Source organism: Empidonax traillii, unplaced genomic scaffold (genome assembly GCF_003031625.1).
Source record: "Empidonax traillii isolate 1590-97213 ecotype Southwest subspecies unplaced genomic scaffold, ASM303162v1 scaffold485:size756489, whole genome shotgun sequence".
Classification (NCBI taxonomy): Eukaryota; Metazoa; Chordata; class Aves; order Passeriformes; family Tyrannidae; genus Empidonax; species Empidonax traillii.
This window is the reverse complement of record NW_020955678.1, coordinates 654,349-671,891: the sequence shown is the minus strand read 5'-3', so window position 1 is coordinate 671,891 and position 17,543 is coordinate 654,349. Positions and strand designations below refer to the sequence as shown.

Genomic DNA, 17,543 nt, shown 5'->3' with positions numbered 1-17,543 from the left:
GACACTACAGTGCTACTCTTGAGGAGGCGTTTGGTCTCTGGCTTGCATCATTTTACCCTTTTGTGGAGGTTGCATCTGAACAAATGGGAGTCATTTTGAATATGGAGGGAGAGGTGTCTCCAAGACATCAGACAGGCATAACAGCAATAACGTGCTTCTGTGCTGAGCCAAGTTTCTCTGTGAGGAGGACTGTAGTGCTAAGATGTTTCCAAAATGTCTAAGCATTGTGCTGAAGCCAGTGAGCATTTCTTCCTTCATTTCAGCATCCTACTCTAGCCCAATAAGGGACTAAGGAGTGTACAGCACTGTGAGCTGACTTGATGATGGGGATGTGCTGTTCACTTGAAGTAAACCATTGCAAGCTTATCAGTATTGTCAACCTCAAGTGTACAGCACCAAACTGTGTGGTCATTTGTTAGTCTTGCTGCAGCTCTAATTAATAACGCATAAATTTAAGAATAGAAACTTAAGAGCAATGATCTCTCGTTTCTGGTTTTTAAAAAAATATTAAAATCCACCATTGTCTTAAGTATATATGCTTAGGGTTATAAGTTTGTCCAGTTGTCTCTAGTTATGTGACTCAGCATCATAAAGCAGCCTTGCAGCAATCATAAACCTTCAGACCTTGTCGGGGGGGAGGGGGGGGCGTTGCTGCTTGTGACCCAGTGTAAAATTTGGTACCTGTGGGAAGTTAACTCGCCTAGTTCAGCTCTGTGGAATGGCAGGACTGGAGGACATCAGGATTCTTGGTATCTAATTCCATTTCAAAACCTGTTGGAATTTTCTGTAGCCTTGCACCTTGTGTTTGCACCTGCAGTTTTTTCTGCATTCAGGGTAGTTGGCTGAGCTTGCCAGTCACCAAAGAAATTAGAGCAAAGAGACAATGAAAATAAGTGTGAATAATATGTTCATGTATAAAGCTTGAAAATTAATCTGGTTTTCATATGTAGTGGTTATTTTTATATAATGCATAAGATGTATATTGTTTTCTGGAGTTCACTGCATTATATTTATCTGTATTTTATGCTAATGCTTCTTTCTTTGGCCTTTTCTGTCTCCTTTTTAACACTAAATTTGCCTATCTTGTGTAACTTTTTCCAAATAAACATCCTCTAAGAAAATTGTCTTGCTTCCTTGACAGTTGTTTCGAGAAGTACGAATAATGAAGATACTGAATCATCCCAATATTGGTAGGAGCCCTACATTTTTGCAAAGTTTTTATTTTCTGTTATACTGTTTACATTTTACTCTATTTGGCTTTATTTGAATGTAGTGCTATTAACTTTTTTTTAAAGATAATAGGACAATAAGCACCCTGTAAATGCTTCATTGTCTCACCTTCTTTATTGACTCTCCTTACAATAAGAATTTTGCTCTGAGGAGGTAAACTGCTCAGTGTAGGAAAGCCTTTCATAGAGAATATGTGGAACACTCCGGTCTTTCAAGAACCCTAACTCCCCTCTTCCACTGAAATTACTCTTGAGATCCAAAAGCATGAGTTTCTTAGGTGAGAGCAGCAAAACTCCATTAGTTCAATCTAGGAAAGACTCCCGCTGACTGATATTTCCAGAAAATTAGAATTACCAAGTATGTAATTTTCCCTTTCTGCTTTAGTTCTTTCACCTACCCCACAGCTTCAGGGCCCTACTTTGTGATGACAATTCTTCTGGCTGAGGAGGGCTGGACAGTCTTGTTCCAGAGACAGTTAATGGTCCTGAATCGGCCAGAGGGCTTGTTGCATACAAGGTATGGATGAGGTGTACAAGTTATTACATGCTAGGCACTCCCTTCTCATCCCTTGAATTGTTTGTTGCTTTTTCAGCATTCATAGCTTCTGCTGTTTTTTGTTTTCTTGGGGGTGGTGGTGGGGCTGTGTTTGTTTTAAATGAGTGGTTACTATTACAATCTGAGGAAAGTCAGACTTAACATTTCTGGTATCCATTTGGTTCTTAGTTGGTCAGAATCTCAGATTTCTGACTGTGAGCAGTTTACTAGCAAAACAGGGGAGGTTTGTATGATCTTAAAGACATCTGTGTCAAATTAAACACTAATTTCAGCATGAACTCGTTTGTACAGTGTGCATAAACTTCTCAGAAAATTGTGAATTAATATGCTTTATTATCAACTGTGGTTTAGAAATTAATTTTGCTTTTTTCCCCCCTCAAAAGAATGCTAACCTAAAGGAAATAAAGTTTCTGTATGATATAGTGTTATCACTGGCCTTAAATTATACTCATTCCATGAGTATAATTGTTCGTTTGTGCTGTGCTTTTACTCCCAGCTGCAATCTCTCTCTCATTCGTTTTTCTTGCAGTAAAATTATTTGAAGTTATTGAGACTGAAAAGACGTTGTATTTGGTAATGGAATATGCCAGTGGGGGTAAGTGGATTCTTAAATCTGCGTTAAAGATAAACTGAAATGCCAGTTACATGCCTAGAAACGATTTAAGGATTTAACGGTTAATGGGTTATTGCAATCTGGCCTTCACAACAGTCCTAGCAGACCTCCCAGGGCAGACTTTCTTCCTTGCATCATATTCCATAAGGTAACCTCTTAAATTTGTGCTTAAGGGTAGCTCCCATTCTGAGATTTCTGCTGCAGTATCATGAGATAATCTGGTGCTGTTTCTGGCAAAAACTCAGCTCGGTATTTATCTGCTATATTTAGGCAAGCACTGGTGCCTTATTTTATATCGAAATTGTGTGCCAAAGCAGTTGGAGAGGCAGATCTGGGAAGGGAATAAAGACCATGGGAAAGGGGACCCACAGGATCATAGTGAGAGTGATAGTGAGTACCTACTTGAGAAGCTGCTTAGCACCTGAATGGGAAATGTTTGAGTGTGGGAAGAGAATCCAACACAGGGCTGGATTCACTCCACTAGGAAAGACTGCTGTCAGACACTGCAAAAATGAGGATCTGAAAGGCATTTGAGCAGCTTTATTAGAAAGAGAACAAGAAGAAAAAAACCAAAAGTAGTATAGATAATGTTAAGGGAAGCCACTAGATATATGTGAAACAAATCTGGTACATAAGAAGTTACCCAATTCCCACTGTGTCTTATACACACCGTAAATATTTTCCATTATTTTGTTTGTTTCACAGTGGTTATTAGGTCAATTTGTTTTAAAAATTGAAGAAGCCTTAGTATATAGGGTTCCATTTTTACACTTCTTGATTATTACGTCTGAAAAATTAAATCCAGTGCAAACAGTAAAAGGGAATTTTTATTGGCTGTTTTTATCTCCTTTCCATTCAAGAGGGGAGGGAGCATGGGGTGTGTTTGTCTTCAAGCATGATTTGATTGTGCATGACAGTCAAAAAATTGTACTGATGTGTTGTCCTTGTCATGATCAGGAGAAGTGTTTGACTACCTAGTTGCACATGGAAGGATGAAAGAGAAAGAGGCTCGTTCAAAATTCAGGCAGGTATGAAATTAACGTTCACTCTTCCTTGTGTTTCTATTTATGGTGTTTTCAAATAGACAGGAGTGTAAGCATACTTCTTTTACTTTAGAAAAAATATTAATTGTTTTGATAATGTTTATTAAAGCTGCAGTAGAAAAAAATCCCCGAAGAGAAAAATATCTGCTTCCTACATGCTGTCTAAAAATAGTAAGATTGTTTTGCATTCCTGTAGTCAATGTTCCTAAGAGTCACTTTTTTTTTTTATTGTGACTCACTTGAGGTTTAAATCCTTTTCTGAATATTTTTGAATTTAACAGATGTTCTGTATACGGATGTTGATACGATGACATGTATTGCTGTGTCATGTCACTGTTTTGTATGAAGGCTATTCTGTAATAGGATTTTATATTCTTCTTACAAACTTTCTCATTTTAATCCTTTTATTACCCTGGTTTTAGTGATTATTTTGGAAAAGCTTTAATTAGATAAATATACCAAGTTTGGTATTCTTCAGAATTAAGCTCTATAATTAACATGTAAAGGAACTGCTCTGAACTTGCTGTTTCAGGCTTGGTTTTTGTTATGTTTGTGAAAGACATATATGACAATGTTGAATGAATTGTTCTGTTGGGGGTGAATTGCAGAGATATGCAATTGATATTTTAGAAGATAAAATCTTCTAAGGGTGATATGTGTGGCTATTGGGTTGAAGGGTGGATTAATTTCCTTTTAATAGTTGTTGCTATTGGGTGATTTGCATTTAAAATGTTTTTCTCCTATTACCTTGAAGAATATGTATTTAACTTACTTTTAGAGCTACTTTTAGGGACCTTTTAGTATTTAAGCTTTAATGAAAGAAACCTAGATGAATATTTTCTAAAAAAAACCTGATTTATTAATTTCTTACATTCTAATGAATCATATCAGGAACCAAAATTACTAAATTATATGCAAAAACTTATACTGAGGTCGAAATAAAATATTTCACTGTTCATCTTGATGTTTCAGATTGTATCTGCTGTACAGTACTGTCATCAAAAATGCATAGTTCATCGTGATCTTAAGGTAGGTTGTTACTTATTTTACTTTTACTGCCTGACAGTATAATCCTAATTTTATTCTGTATATTTGTCTTTACCACTGTCTGTGAATGCCTCAAACATGTGAATGAAAGAACTATGACTTTTTTATTCTTAGTTTTCTGAATCACAAAAATGATGTAGCTTGCCTGTTGGAACAGGGGAGAGACAAGAATAGAACATATGTTACTTTCATTCTAGTTTTGGCTTTAAGGAAAGGACATACTCTCCAGAGAATTATACCTGCTGTCATGCTGATATCTATACTGTGAAGCTGCAGAAGTTCAATTGATACCAGTCAACGCTACTTAATTAAAATATTTTCAGTTAAAATATATTGGGAGGATATGTAAATGGGTTTTTCTTATTGATTTTTAAGAAATATGTTAGATTTTGAATCCATTTGAACTTCTGGTTTATACTGTAGTGTCTAACTTGGGCAGAAAAATAAATCGAGGATAAAGAGAAATTAGTTGAATTTGCTTTTCTTAATGCTTTCTGGTAATCTATGTGAATCACCAGACCATATTAAGAGTTCAACAATTGCTAAACAGCAATAGGTACAGCCTAGACCTTCAGCCTGAAGTTGTCTTAGTGCCAAGTTTAAATATCATGAGACTTGGACACAAGTCCCACTTAAAAGCTGTCTTGTGCTCTTGCTTTGATGTCTTTGTACATTTACAAAGAAAACATTTGTGTATGTTCTTTTCTACTAATGTATCTAAATACTTGTGAAAAGCTGAGGCTGAATAATTTTTAAGGTTTTTTTTTTCCACCAGTATCCCGTCTTAATTTTCTTATAATATGCTGCAGTATTGTTTGAACTTCAATCTTAAAAATCTGTTCCCTGGTATCTGTCAATCTGCCAGCTCCTGCATGTGCACGTGGTTCAGGATAATAAATCCTTTTCTGCTGAGTCGTCCCTGCCCCGGGACTGTTGTCATCTGATGGTGGAGATGCCTGGCCAGCACTATGAAGTCAGAATGCAAGGAAGGAAAGGGCTGGGATCTCACTGAAATCTTGATTTAAAAAAATTCCTTCACGTCTTGCATAGTGGTTTGGAGACTGTGAATGTTTTGTTAAACTCCCTGGAGCTTATTGCAGCCACTGTTGTTGAGCTTTCCAGAAGGCTGCACCCAGGGACCTATTGGCTTGCCAGGACAAGCCACTTTCCCTGGTTTTCTCACTCCTACACTTGGCTGGAAGTAGGTAGCCAACCATCTCCTCATGCTTATCTAGCACTGGCTTGTTCAGCCCAGCTATACTATCGAGTCTTGCTGCATTAACCCCTGCAGTTACTCAGCATGTTCTCCATCTTGCTCTTTCTCCCAGAGCCTGTTACAGTTTCTACCACTCTCTCATTTCTTAGTTCCACAGCACACACACAGCTCACTGCATTCCTTGCAGGCTTGTCCAAAACTACTTTGCAGCGTTCACGCAGGATTTACCTATCACAAGTAGTCTGCTGCTGATCTTCCTATTTGCAAGGCAGGCAGGCTCCAAAATAGCTCTTTTATTTGATTTTCTGTCTGCATCGTCTCTTGGCTGGAGTTATGCTAGACTCATTTGTAAAGTTCAGTTAGGTGTAACTGAGAGCCAACCAACCTAGCCAACAAAAAGTACATTTCCCAAAGGAAAAAAGGCTAAATGTATGTATGGCTTTGAGGAGGTGTTCTTGCTTCATCTCTTCTTTCCAAGTGTTATGTCATCTGTCTCCTTTAAAACTCTTCTCATGGAACTGCAGAGAAGGAAAAAGCAATTTTAAAATTGTGTCTGTGTTCTCATCTGCTTCTGTTGACTCTGCATGGTATCAGCACATTGAGTAATTGACATTTGCAGCACCACAAGGCACAGGTCTACCACCACTTTGGATATTTTTGATAAGACTTTTTGACTTTAATAACAGGTTAAACTCTACCAAATTTAAGACTAAATTAAGACTAAACTGGGAAATTGCTTAAGAAAATGTGCAAGTTTGTCCAGGCTATTACGGCAGAAGAGGAGGAAGTGCAAGACCCATGGGAACTTAAACTGTCTCCTTTTAACTTTTTGTGGTTATAAACAATTTGTGTAGAAAGGACTATAACCAATTCCAGTGTTACTCATCCCATGATGCACAAAACTTATCTTACCTTTTCTGTTCATCCTTTTTTGCCCTGAACATGTAACCAACAAGAGCACAGTCTTTCTCTTTGGCTTATTGAAAAGGTTTTTTGGTGCTTTTGTTCAAAGTAAGGAACCCAAAAGCATGGGGTACTCGGGTAGCAGAGTACTGTTGAACCAGGAGGACTATTGTAATCGCAGAGCAGCTGCACTGACAGTACTGTTTTCACCACAAGGAAAATGAAGTCTTTGTGCACTAGTGTAGAAGGCTGTCAAATCTGGAAAATAGCTCTGTGAGTCTGTGTGCAGGCACATCAGCTGGAACCAGCTGGGATCACAGGTCTCATGAATTTCCCATGAATTGGGAAAATAAAATATTTTCCAGGATAGAGTTTTTTACAAATGGGCTGTATTTTAGTCCTGATTAAGGCTAAGTTCTGTTGCACAGCTATTGGCTTGATATACTCATGGTTAATTGCCTCCTGTTTTGTTCATTGAGTGTAAGTGAAATTATTAAAAATAAACCCAAACAAATGAGCAAACCCAAACAAAATCATATTTACCCTTTTAATCAAAGCAACTAACAATTAGCTGCTTCTCTGATGGTGAGCTAAGGCATTTTTAATTTTTCTGGGTTCTATTCTAGCACAGCATCTGAGAGATATCTGCTTGCTATAAAACTGATGTTTGGCAGTGAGGTGAACCCTTTGCACTGGCTGTTGTCTGTCTTCCTGTTGAAAGAGGATTCCTGCACTGCTCAGTGCTGCTCCTGTGTTGCTGATATGCAGATCAGGAGCCGAGACCCAGTTAGGTGAATAAACATTGCCTGGTTCTGCTGCACTCCTAGAAGAGCATCCTTGCATTTTGAGAAATGCACTTTTTTTCCACAATGTATTAGTATTAGTATTTCTGTAACTTCACCCTTTTAATCTTCTGATCTACCTGTGAGAGTAAATATAAGATACTGTTTACTGGCTTTCCAGATACTTGTATACTTGCATCTATGTTTATGTGATGCATTGCTGCATGGACATTAATATTCTTAGATGTGTGGAATACATACATGGTTTATGAAAAAAAAAATACTTGAGTGTTAACACCTTGGTGTTATTGTTGAAGCAAACGCTAATAATACGAGGGAGAGAATTTTTTGGTACAGAATGCTGAGATACAATGTAGCTTGAAATGTTTCATCTTGTAAGAAGAAGGTGTCTTCTTCTAAAGTCTTAAATCCCTTCTTACATTTACTCCACAAAATGGTAGATGATGTCAGGGATTAGATTTACTCTCCTTGGCATTGGAAGTTGGCATGAATCTGTCAAAAGCTGCAGCTGCTATTCTGAGATGTCTAGATACTTCAGTCTAAAGCTAAACTAAGATATTTCTTCCAGAAATAAAATATTCATAGTTGATTCACTAGCTGACTTTTAAGTCTGTTTAGCTCCATTTAACAGTTCTATTTTCTTGAATAAACACAGTGAATTTTCAGTCCTTTTAGTGTGTTTGGGTGGATATTCGTTTCTTTTGTTTCCCAAGAAAGATACAGATGGTGAATCATTTTAGAAAAAGAAACATTTTTGTATTTATTGATGATACATTGTACTATATATATATATGTACACTTATTTTGATACAGAAATTGTCCTTTTTCCCTTTTTATTTTTCTCTTAGGCAGAAAACCTTCTACTTGATGCAGATATGAACATTAAAATTGCAGACTTTGGTTTTAGTAATGAATTTACGGTTGGTAATAAACTGGACACGTTTTGTGGAAGCCCGCCTTACGCCGCTCCTGAACTTTTCCAAGGGAAGAAATACGATGGTCCTGAAGTGGATGTGTGGAGCCTTGGGGTGATTTTGTATACACTAGTAAGCGGATCTTTGCCATTTGATGGACAGAATCTAAAGGTACAGTTACAGTCTGAAAGCTTGGCTTTTACTGTCTTTAAATCTCCTGTGTCATTGGGAGCTCACCTTTTAAAACTCTGTTTTAAAGGAACTGAGGGAGCGAGTACTGAGGGGGAAGTACCGCATTCCATTCTATATGTCCACAGACTGTGAAAATCTGCTTAAGAAGCTACTAGTACTGAATCCAATAAAACGAGGCAGCTTGGAAGTAAGTCATCTTGGAAAAAAGGGTTTTTAGATTAAGAAAGCATAACATACAGTAATTTCTGAAGACTTGTGTTTTTTTTTCACAATAGATACTTTCTTTCTGTTGAAAAGGCCCAAAATATTTTGTTAAAAAAATAAATAAATGAGCAAATGTCCCAGAAACAGTACAACTTGAAAACAGTAAGTGTTAATGAATGAAAGTTTAACCTTTTTAATTGCAACTGACTATCATTTAAGAGCATTTCAAAGTGCAAGCCGCTCCCCATTTTTTCGATCAGATATTGGAGATAGTTCAAAATTTGTGGAAAGCAGGACAAGATTGCAAATATCTTCTTCTTTGAGTTTTTCAGAAAAAGAACCAAAATCAAAAAAAAAAAAACCACAATACAAAGCCAGCATCAGACAGGACCATAATTTTTTTTAACTTACTGTTTTCACCATGACTTTTTAAAAAAATATATGTACTAGAAGAGTAATTGTGATTTTGCTTGTTTTAGTGCTATAGTACACTTAAACATTAAAAACTCTGTGAATGATAAGCTAATAATTGCTAGTTATTTCTGTTCAATCCTTTCTTTTCCCCCTCCTGGTAGTTTTGTTTCTGAATAGCTGAAAAATGAATGTATATAATAATACCTACTGTCTGCCTCAGCTAAAATCTATTTTGAGGATTTCTCCTGAGTTATAATTTTTTTTTTTTGTTAGTAAATTGGGTTTTCTTTTCATGGGGTGCAGAGTATATTTGTGCATAACTTGTGAAGTGTCTAAAAGGTTCAGTGTTTTTTAAGGGGCTATTTTGTTCAAGATTGCTGCATTGGCGTGTAATTACTGGATAACTCCAGAGCTGGTATTTAACAAATATTTGGTATAGAGTTCACTCTAAAGGCTGCTCTGTTCTATTTTGTGATTTCTGTAACAACAAGAGATTTTTTAAAAATAGCATCTACTTACCATAGAGATGAAAGTAGAGCAGAAGATAAATAGAATGCTTTTAAAATAGTATTTGCATGAGTTAATCACCAGTGACTTTTGTTTCATCTTTCTACACATACTTGTGCAGCAGTGGTTGGTGTCCCAGAGAATAATCCCATTTAAGCAGCTTTTTATTTGTAGTGACATGAGTTACACTCCCTGGCATGGATGCTACCTGTGCAAGGAAACTTGTATTCACTGAGCTCTGTCTGCATGCACCTCATTTCAAACTGGTGCTGGTTTATGACTTGTTATAAATAGTTTTAACTTGAATAAAATCTGTGCTGAAGTGAATAGTGAATGATGGCCTCTACTTTACTGATATTCATTAATTATGTTCTATTATTACTGTCTAGTGGACATAGTGATAAGAGTGTAGTCACTCGAAGATGCAGAAGAATCACTGTTTGCCTGTCTCAAGTTTTAGGAAAACAAATTTTTCCTTTACTGCGTTTTCTTCTGGATTTTCAGCAGTTTCTCTTCAGATCTAATTTCACTTTCATTCTAGATATTGTAGTGTTATCCAGTTCTTCTAAAATTCCTTCCAGTCCCTGGGGAGAGGTGTTGGATAGCAGCCTTGCTGAAACGGCAAGGTTGTCAGATTGTGTGGAAGAGAGCAAGTGAATGTTGTGTGACAGAGGGTCTTGAGCCAGTACCAAAACACTGATGATAACAGGCAATGATCAGTATGCTAATCTGAGGGAGAGAGAGAGAGATGTCACAACCTTTTTTAAAAGAAATATTCCTGAAATCCCGTTTCTTGAATTAAAAACCTGTGGTATGTGGTTTGGAGTGATTACTATTTCTTCTCTCTGAGCACTTCTAAAATTCATGTTTAGAATTAAAGTGTATATTTATTACAAGTTTCTAAAAGTGGAAAGACAATGTCATCTTATTTGGGGAAGATTTATTTGTGCATTGTCTTTTTATTATTTGCTCAGTCCCAGCCATAGACCGTCTCAGTTCCCATGCATGTTTTCTGCAGCCTATCCCATGAGGATGTTTATCAGTGACATTAGCATCAAAGCTGAGATTCACGCAGGGTCAGCACTCTATGGGTTAGGCTTAGCACTTGTCCTCCGGTAAGGACCAGGCAAATATTTATTAAAATGGTTCATCTAGGCTTTTTCCTGGTTGCAGCAGAGAAAGAACATTTTAGAAGCAAGAGAATGTTCTTTATAAACTAGTAAATCTTACTAGGAAAAGATAGGAAAAATGCATTGTCATAAAATATGTGGATCTCTTAACTGTCAGGATTTCAACAAATTCCTCTTTCCCTCTCCTTCAGTCTTCAATTCTTTTGCATAGTATTGCTTTGAAATTCCCACAGAGCAGATTTATGCTTACAAAGTGTAATAAAGCAAATAATTTTGACACAGACAGATCTTGAGCTAGACTAGATTTTTATTAGATAATTTTCTGAAAATTGAGGGAAAGCTTCTTAGTAATACCTAGTTGGTTGAAATTTAATTAGGGTCAGATTTTTAAATACCCTGACCAAGGCTGCTGCTCTTTAGTCAGCTGACTGGGAGCCCAGCTGAACTTGCACAAATGTAATATTGATCCTGGAATTGGATTGTTTGTGTCGCTTCAAAATGCTTGACTGTAAGAGCCTGTTTAAGAGTTGTACACAACTCAGTGTGCCTCTGAAACTGTGTATTTGAAAGACAGAAACCACTTTAGATATTTAACAGATGGAAACCAAGAGCAGATTACACTGAACTACAGATCCACCTACTGAAGAGACATGAAAAACTTTAGGTGGGCATTGTTGGGTTTGCCTGTTAATTCAAGAAGAATCGAGATAGGGAGTAGGATTTGAGCAGTTATTCCTGTCATCCACTTCACTGTGCTTAAAATTTCATATTTACTTAACTTCAGATTTTTTAATGGTATCTTTAAAAAACTGGGATTACAGATACTGCATAGTACTCTTTGGGGAGTTACTGCAAGGAGTTACTTGCAAGGCTGCAAATATGTAACCAAAGTCTGCTGTCAAGTAGACTCATGCTCTGTGTGTCAGAAATATGATACAGCAATATGTGTTCACAATCCCTTCCCCTTTATCCCCCTCAGAAGTCAAAAAATCAATTCCGTAGTAGAACAGATCTATAAGTCTTATTGTCAGCAAAATGTTAACTGGCCCAAGTACAAAGTTCTGTATTGTTCTTGTAAAGATACAGCTATTGGAGTCTGTAATTTGGCAGCAACACTACATACAAAGAATTTGGTTATATCAATGGAAAATTGAGTCTTTGGCTCTTTGTAAGAAATAACTTAATTCGGTGTTTGCAAGGCATATTTGGAGCCTGTGGGAAACTTGATTTGCTGGCACTTGTTTCATTCTTCTGTTTGTGTAATGAGCAGTATTAGCATCTGTCCCTAAAGAGACGTGTGCCTGTTGCTGCAGGAGGGAAAATGGTGTTAGGTGTTTTAGAGATGAATATGCCCTTACAGAGAAACTGTGATGGTTAGGGATTCCAGATGATCAACCTTGAAGGCATATAAAAGATCTGGCATGGAGCAGAAGGAAGTTTTCCAAAGAATGCAGAAAAAATTTTTGGGGTAAATAACTACCTGGCATAGAGAGAGTTAAGAGGCATTTTTCCCTCCAGCCAAACTGTGAACATATTTAGGTCAAGTGCAGTGAGAAGGTCCATAGGAAAAAATGGCTGGTTGGCATCATGATCTTGAAACTAATGATTGTAGAAAGCATCAGCACACTCCTAAATATTCCTAAATTTCTAAACACTTCTTTTGCTGTTATTTGAAGGAGTTAGTTATTGTGGTAGAGTTGGTATTGTAGTAGCATCAAGGGATCATAACCAAGATTAGAGCATGAGTGTCAGGCACTCTGCAAGATGAGATTAAGAGACAGTGGAAGCAAATGGGACAAAATGAAAGATTTTTGTGTTGAAACTGCAGAGTTTTTTCTCTCAGTAGTTCTTCTGGTATTTTGGACAGGGGAGTTGTATAATAAAAGGTAAATTTTAGGGGAAAGGAACTAATGGAAACAAAAGGATGTGAAAGATAAAAGTAAAGAAGTGAGGGGGAAAAAGGTGTAAGCGAAAGAGCAGCATTCAGATTATTACGAATTCAAAATTGTTTTTCAGCAGACCACCTAGCACATGGGGTCTGGTAAATGGAATGTTGAATTGAACTAAAGCTTATTTCTCTTCTTAGCAAATTATGAAGGATCGGTGGATGAATGTTGGCCATGAAGAAGAAGAACTGAAGCCATATACTGAGCCCGAACCGGATTTTAATGACACCAAGAGAATAGGTAAGAGTTTCACAAGGGTGTTGCATCTGATGTAAACAGACAATTTTGTCTTGTAAGCCAAACTAAACTCTTACTGAATGTGACCTACAGTCTCATCATACAAGTCAAGTGCATTTTTTTTTATTTAAATGAGAAATCCCATTACAATGCCCTCCTTATAACAACTGTTGTGACTTCACTGAGCTGACATGAATCTACAAGCACAGTAGACAATTAAGACTACAGAATTCAACAGGCTGAAGGAAACAGATTTTGTTATGAGGGCAACAATTTTTGCCTGCTATGGTTAGACTAAGTTATTGTGTTGGCCCTGTATCTATTCATAGTTTCTATTTGCCAGTGCTTTATTTGTTTGTTGAATAACATTGAGTGTTGTATAAATTAGTGAAGAGTTGTATAATATGGTTGAGAGTTTTTAAGATGAAAATAACAACGAGAGAGAGGAGTTGCAGCATTTTTTATTTTTTCACAGCAAAAGAACCTCAGTTGCACTGAATCTTAGTTACCTGTAAATTATAAGGTTTTTTGTTTTCACTGTTCTTAAGTTGTCAGTAAACCCAAGCACTTATTCTGCTGATGCATCTGTCTTGTTTTACTTTTAGACATTATGGTCACAATGGGCTTTTCAAGAGAAGAAATACATGAATCTTTAGTAAACCAAAAGTATGATGAAGTCATGGCTACTTACCTGCTTCTAGGTAGAAAACCACCTGAAGTAAGTGCTATCTAATTTACATTTTCTGTTTTAACCTTTTTATATGGCTGGGTTCAATATTCTGCTTGTTGATTTTTGTATTGATTATTTTGTAATGTTTTTAAAAAATTGTAATTAATCACTTATTAGTGCCTTTCCCTTTTCATATCTCCTTGGATATCTTTTTAGGTATTCCATACAAAGAAATGAGTTAAATTTAGTATCTTCATGTTTGCTTGTAAAATACATTGAATTGCTTTTTTAAAAACCTGACTGTTAATCTGGCATAACTTCCAAGTGCTGAGTCTTCTTCCTGTCATGTGTGTTTTCAGTTAAAATCCGAAACAGTAAACTTGACTACAGCAATTATTTTCCTAACTACTCAGATATGACATCCATTATTTCTCAGAAATGCTCATCCTTTCTCACTCATATTGTTTATAGTATATTTTATTATTTAATAAATAATTGCGTTGTAACCATTAATAAATTGATGGTAGAAGATCTTTCTACTGTTTTGGAACTAGAAGGATCCGTAAATCTTTTGGAAATAGACAGGTCTGTAAATCTTCTGGGATCACATGGATTTTTCAAGAAATCAGGCTGAGAACAAGACTTTCTTTTTGAAGGAATTTTTCCTGCTGTGTCATTGACCTCCTTTCAGTTCTAAGATAGTGTAGATCTGATACATGCATCCTTGAGTGAATTTTCTCACATCTCTGAACCTGAATTCCCTTGTGATGGCAGAGCATGGAGGGAATCTGTCTAAAATCATTTTGACTCAAATTGCTTGGAAGAGGATATTTGTCTTTTCCACTGCTCTTACTTACAACTTATGCTTCTTAGATATCAACAAACCAGTGGCTGAGTTACATACCAGTTATATAAAGATGTGTTGAAGGCCATAAAGAATCCTTTAATCAGTACTTGCTTTTTTAGCCCTTCTGACTCAGTCTGCATTTTGAAATTGTTCTGAAGCTACGAATGCTTTTAGGCTTTAAAATAAAATTAAAAAAAAAAAAAACAAAACAGGGGGAACCATTCCATGGCTTAGGTTTTAAAATAGCACACTTTTTGTTTCTGTCAAGATTCTTCTAATTTTATTTTGAGCATTCATTAACTTAGCTTTAGCTGTGTGTTTTTAAAGCACATTAAACATAGATGAAGTGATAAAATTCATCTTGAAGAATATTCTACTCTGGTTACAATTTGAAACTAAAAAAAAAAAAAAAAAATCAAAAAAAAGACCTTTAATTGGAACTTTTTACCTTCTTATGCCATAAAAATACCAGTACCGCTGAATTTTGCTTATGCTTTGAAAAACTGTTTTTCTCGTAGTTTGAAGTAGGCGATTCCTTGTCCAGCAGCAACTTAGGTCAAAGATCTCGTCCCAGCAGTGACCTCAACAACAGCTCGGTGCAGTCTCCCGCTCACCTGAAGGTCCAGCGGAGTATATCGACCAACCAGAAGCAGCGGCGGTTCAGTGATCATGGTGGGGATGACATTCCTACAAGTAAAGTAACACATACACAAGCTGAGCCTGGATGTGCAGTGTTTCATGCACCTGGCAGGTCCACCGCTCTGTGCATTTGTTGTGTATCTCATCATGCTCTGCTGTGATGCTTCTATCTGTATGAACGCTTCTGTGGTAGATCTGGATCAAAATAACGCACAGATGTAATTTTTTGGACTTGATACTTGGTTGACTCACTAAATAAGACATTGTGTGTATGTTCTGTTTAGGAACTAATGGCACATATTGGTCTGGATAACCCCAAGGGCAGCAAGCCATTATTCTTATCAGTACATTTTGAGTTGGAGGGGCAAATTGTTTGGTTCCAAGAGACAACAATTTTACCAAGTGTTCAGGAAACATTTTCGGGTGACAGTGCTTACGTCACAAAGGAGTACATATTTAAAACACTAAATGGAAGATGATTTTTTTTCCTTAGAGAGCTATTAAGTTGCTATAAATGTTTGGCCCTTTTCTCTGCCTAGTTCACAATATTGTTCTCCCCCTTTCTTATTTTTTTTTCCAAAAAAGCAACCGATATTATAAAAATTGTTAGCCAATGTGATTTAAAGGGAATGTAGATGTCAACAGCCAGAGGAGTTTTCCCAAAGCATTTTAAAGAATGATGAGGTGGGAGAAATTGTAAAAAGTGCTTTTAAATCAAGCAGTCCTATGGTTTTCAGGGGAAAATAGTCTTTCATAGTATTTAGAGGGAATGGTATGTGCCAAAAAGTACTAAAGAAATATTTTGAAAAACATCCTCTAATTCTTTTTTTTCATGATACCGTACAAATTGCATGGGTTTAAAATGAAAATTAAAATACTCTTCTTGGTTTTACATACTGATATGAAATGGGAACTAACTATGAACTGCAAATTGGTTGGGAAGAGAGAGTGGGTAAAAAGAAAACGAGCTGTCAAAGCTCAGTTTAGTAGGTTGGTATATGTGCTGAGTTTGCCGTCATAGATGTTCAAATGCTTTTTTTGGACTCAGGGAACTATTTTTATACTATTTTGGCCAAGAAAAATGCAGTGACTAATTTTAGGTATTTATTAATACTGTTTTTGTTTGGCAGTTGGTCCCTCGATTCCTCCTGCTGTGTCATACACAAAAAGGTCTCAGGCAAATAGTGTGGAAAGTGAACAGAAAGAAGAGTGGGACAAGGATGTCTCGCGCAAACTTGGCAGTACCACAGTGGGATCCAAAGGAGAGATGGCTGCAAGTCCACTTGTGGGTCCAGACAGAAAGAAATCAAGTGCAATTACCAGTGTGAGTGTGTGTGCTTTTGGCTTGTTATATTTATTTTTCCCTATTTAAACAAAATCTGCAGCACAGGGTTACTATAGATGTAATGGTTACTGACTAAGCCACCAAGTCTATTTCTGGTAACTTTTACTGGCAGACAGAAATAGGCTACAGTGGATCTTTTAAAATAAACCTTTCCCTTCCTCCCACCAACTTTACTTTTTGTGACACTAACATAACAGTAAGCATGAAAATGTCTGCACTTGGGCAAACTGAAGTTCTGTCAAGACAAATAGTGGATATTTAGGGAAAGAACGTAAGAACAGAGCCAATATGGAGTGCTCTTTTTCTGGTTTCTAATGCTTGTGTATTTACAAGAAAGTCAAGGGACTTCCTGAATCAGAGATTTCATCTATTAATCCTACATAATATTCCTCATGAACTTTCTCCATAAATTTGGCAGTTTCGTTTTCTGAAAGCGCTTCCTTTTGGACTTCGGGAATGGGGTGAGGTGAGGGGGAGCAACCCACTCGTTCCTTGGTGCATGTGCCGGTTGGTGTTATGATTTGCAACCTGGTTCTTGTATTCAGAAATCGAACTAACAAATTAATAATTTCTTAACACTTCTGTTATGATATCATTCATAGTTCTGTAAGCTACCATCATATTACTGCCTCAGACATGTTTGTTCCTTGTAGAGTCTGTTTCTTCTAATGTGAAGGCATCTACTTTGCCTTGTGGAAGTTCATGTGCAGTAGGGTCGGTGTTTAGGATACACAATGAAAAAATATTGCAGCTTCTTAGGAGCAAGAGTTCATATGGGGAGAATAAATATGCATGATTTAATCTTCAAGTGTCCTTCTTGCTATTTAAAAGACATACTCTATTAAGTAAAAAAATTCTGGCCATCTTTTAGTACAGTAGACTGGCAGCAGGAATTCTCATTGTCCTTTGGGATTCTAGTTGCTTGCTGTCATATTGAGTATTCTGAAAAGATGATATGCATTTCTGCTGGAGTTGTTTTAAACAAAACAAATGCTGAAGCTCATTTAACTCTTAAGGTTCTATAGGCTGTGTCTGCAATACATCTGCAGAACCCTAAATATTTTTTTTAGATTTTAAATATGATCATT

At 36.7% G+C, this 17,543-nt stretch overlaps 1 protein-coding gene across 6 annotated transcripts in view; it reads left to right on the top strand.

Moving 5' to 3' along the window:
* Positions 1 to 17,543, top strand: part of MARK1 (microtubule affinity regulating kinase 1) — a 59,260-nt gene that overhangs the window by 29,651 nt on the left and 12,066 nt on the right. For 4 of the 6 annotated variants that reach the window (XM_027896188.1, XM_027896185.1, XM_027896187.1 and 1 more), the window contains exons 4-13: positions 1,142 to 1,190; positions 2,315 to 2,380; positions 3,356 to 3,426; positions 4,414 to 4,470; positions 8,259 to 8,495; positions 8,584 to 8,703; positions 12,858 to 12,957; positions 13,560 to 13,672; positions 14,990 to 15,143; positions 16,241 to 16,434. In XM_027896188.1, the coding sequence (XP_027751989.1) occupies positions 1,142 to 1,190; positions 2,315 to 2,380; positions 3,356 to 3,426; positions 4,414 to 4,470; positions 8,259 to 8,495; positions 8,584 to 8,703; positions 12,858 to 12,957; positions 13,560 to 13,672; positions 14,990 to 15,143; positions 16,241 to 16,434 (1,161 nt within the window). Of the gene's footprint in view, positions 1 to 1,141; positions 1,191 to 1,614; positions 1,747 to 2,314; positions 2,381 to 3,355; positions 3,427 to 4,413; positions 4,471 to 8,258; positions 8,496 to 8,583; positions 8,704 to 12,857; positions 12,958 to 13,559; positions 13,673 to 14,989; positions 15,144 to 16,240; positions 16,435 to 17,543 lie in introns of those variants that run through there. The other 2 variants (XM_027896189.1, XR_003572600.1) reach the window with 2 other exon arrangements.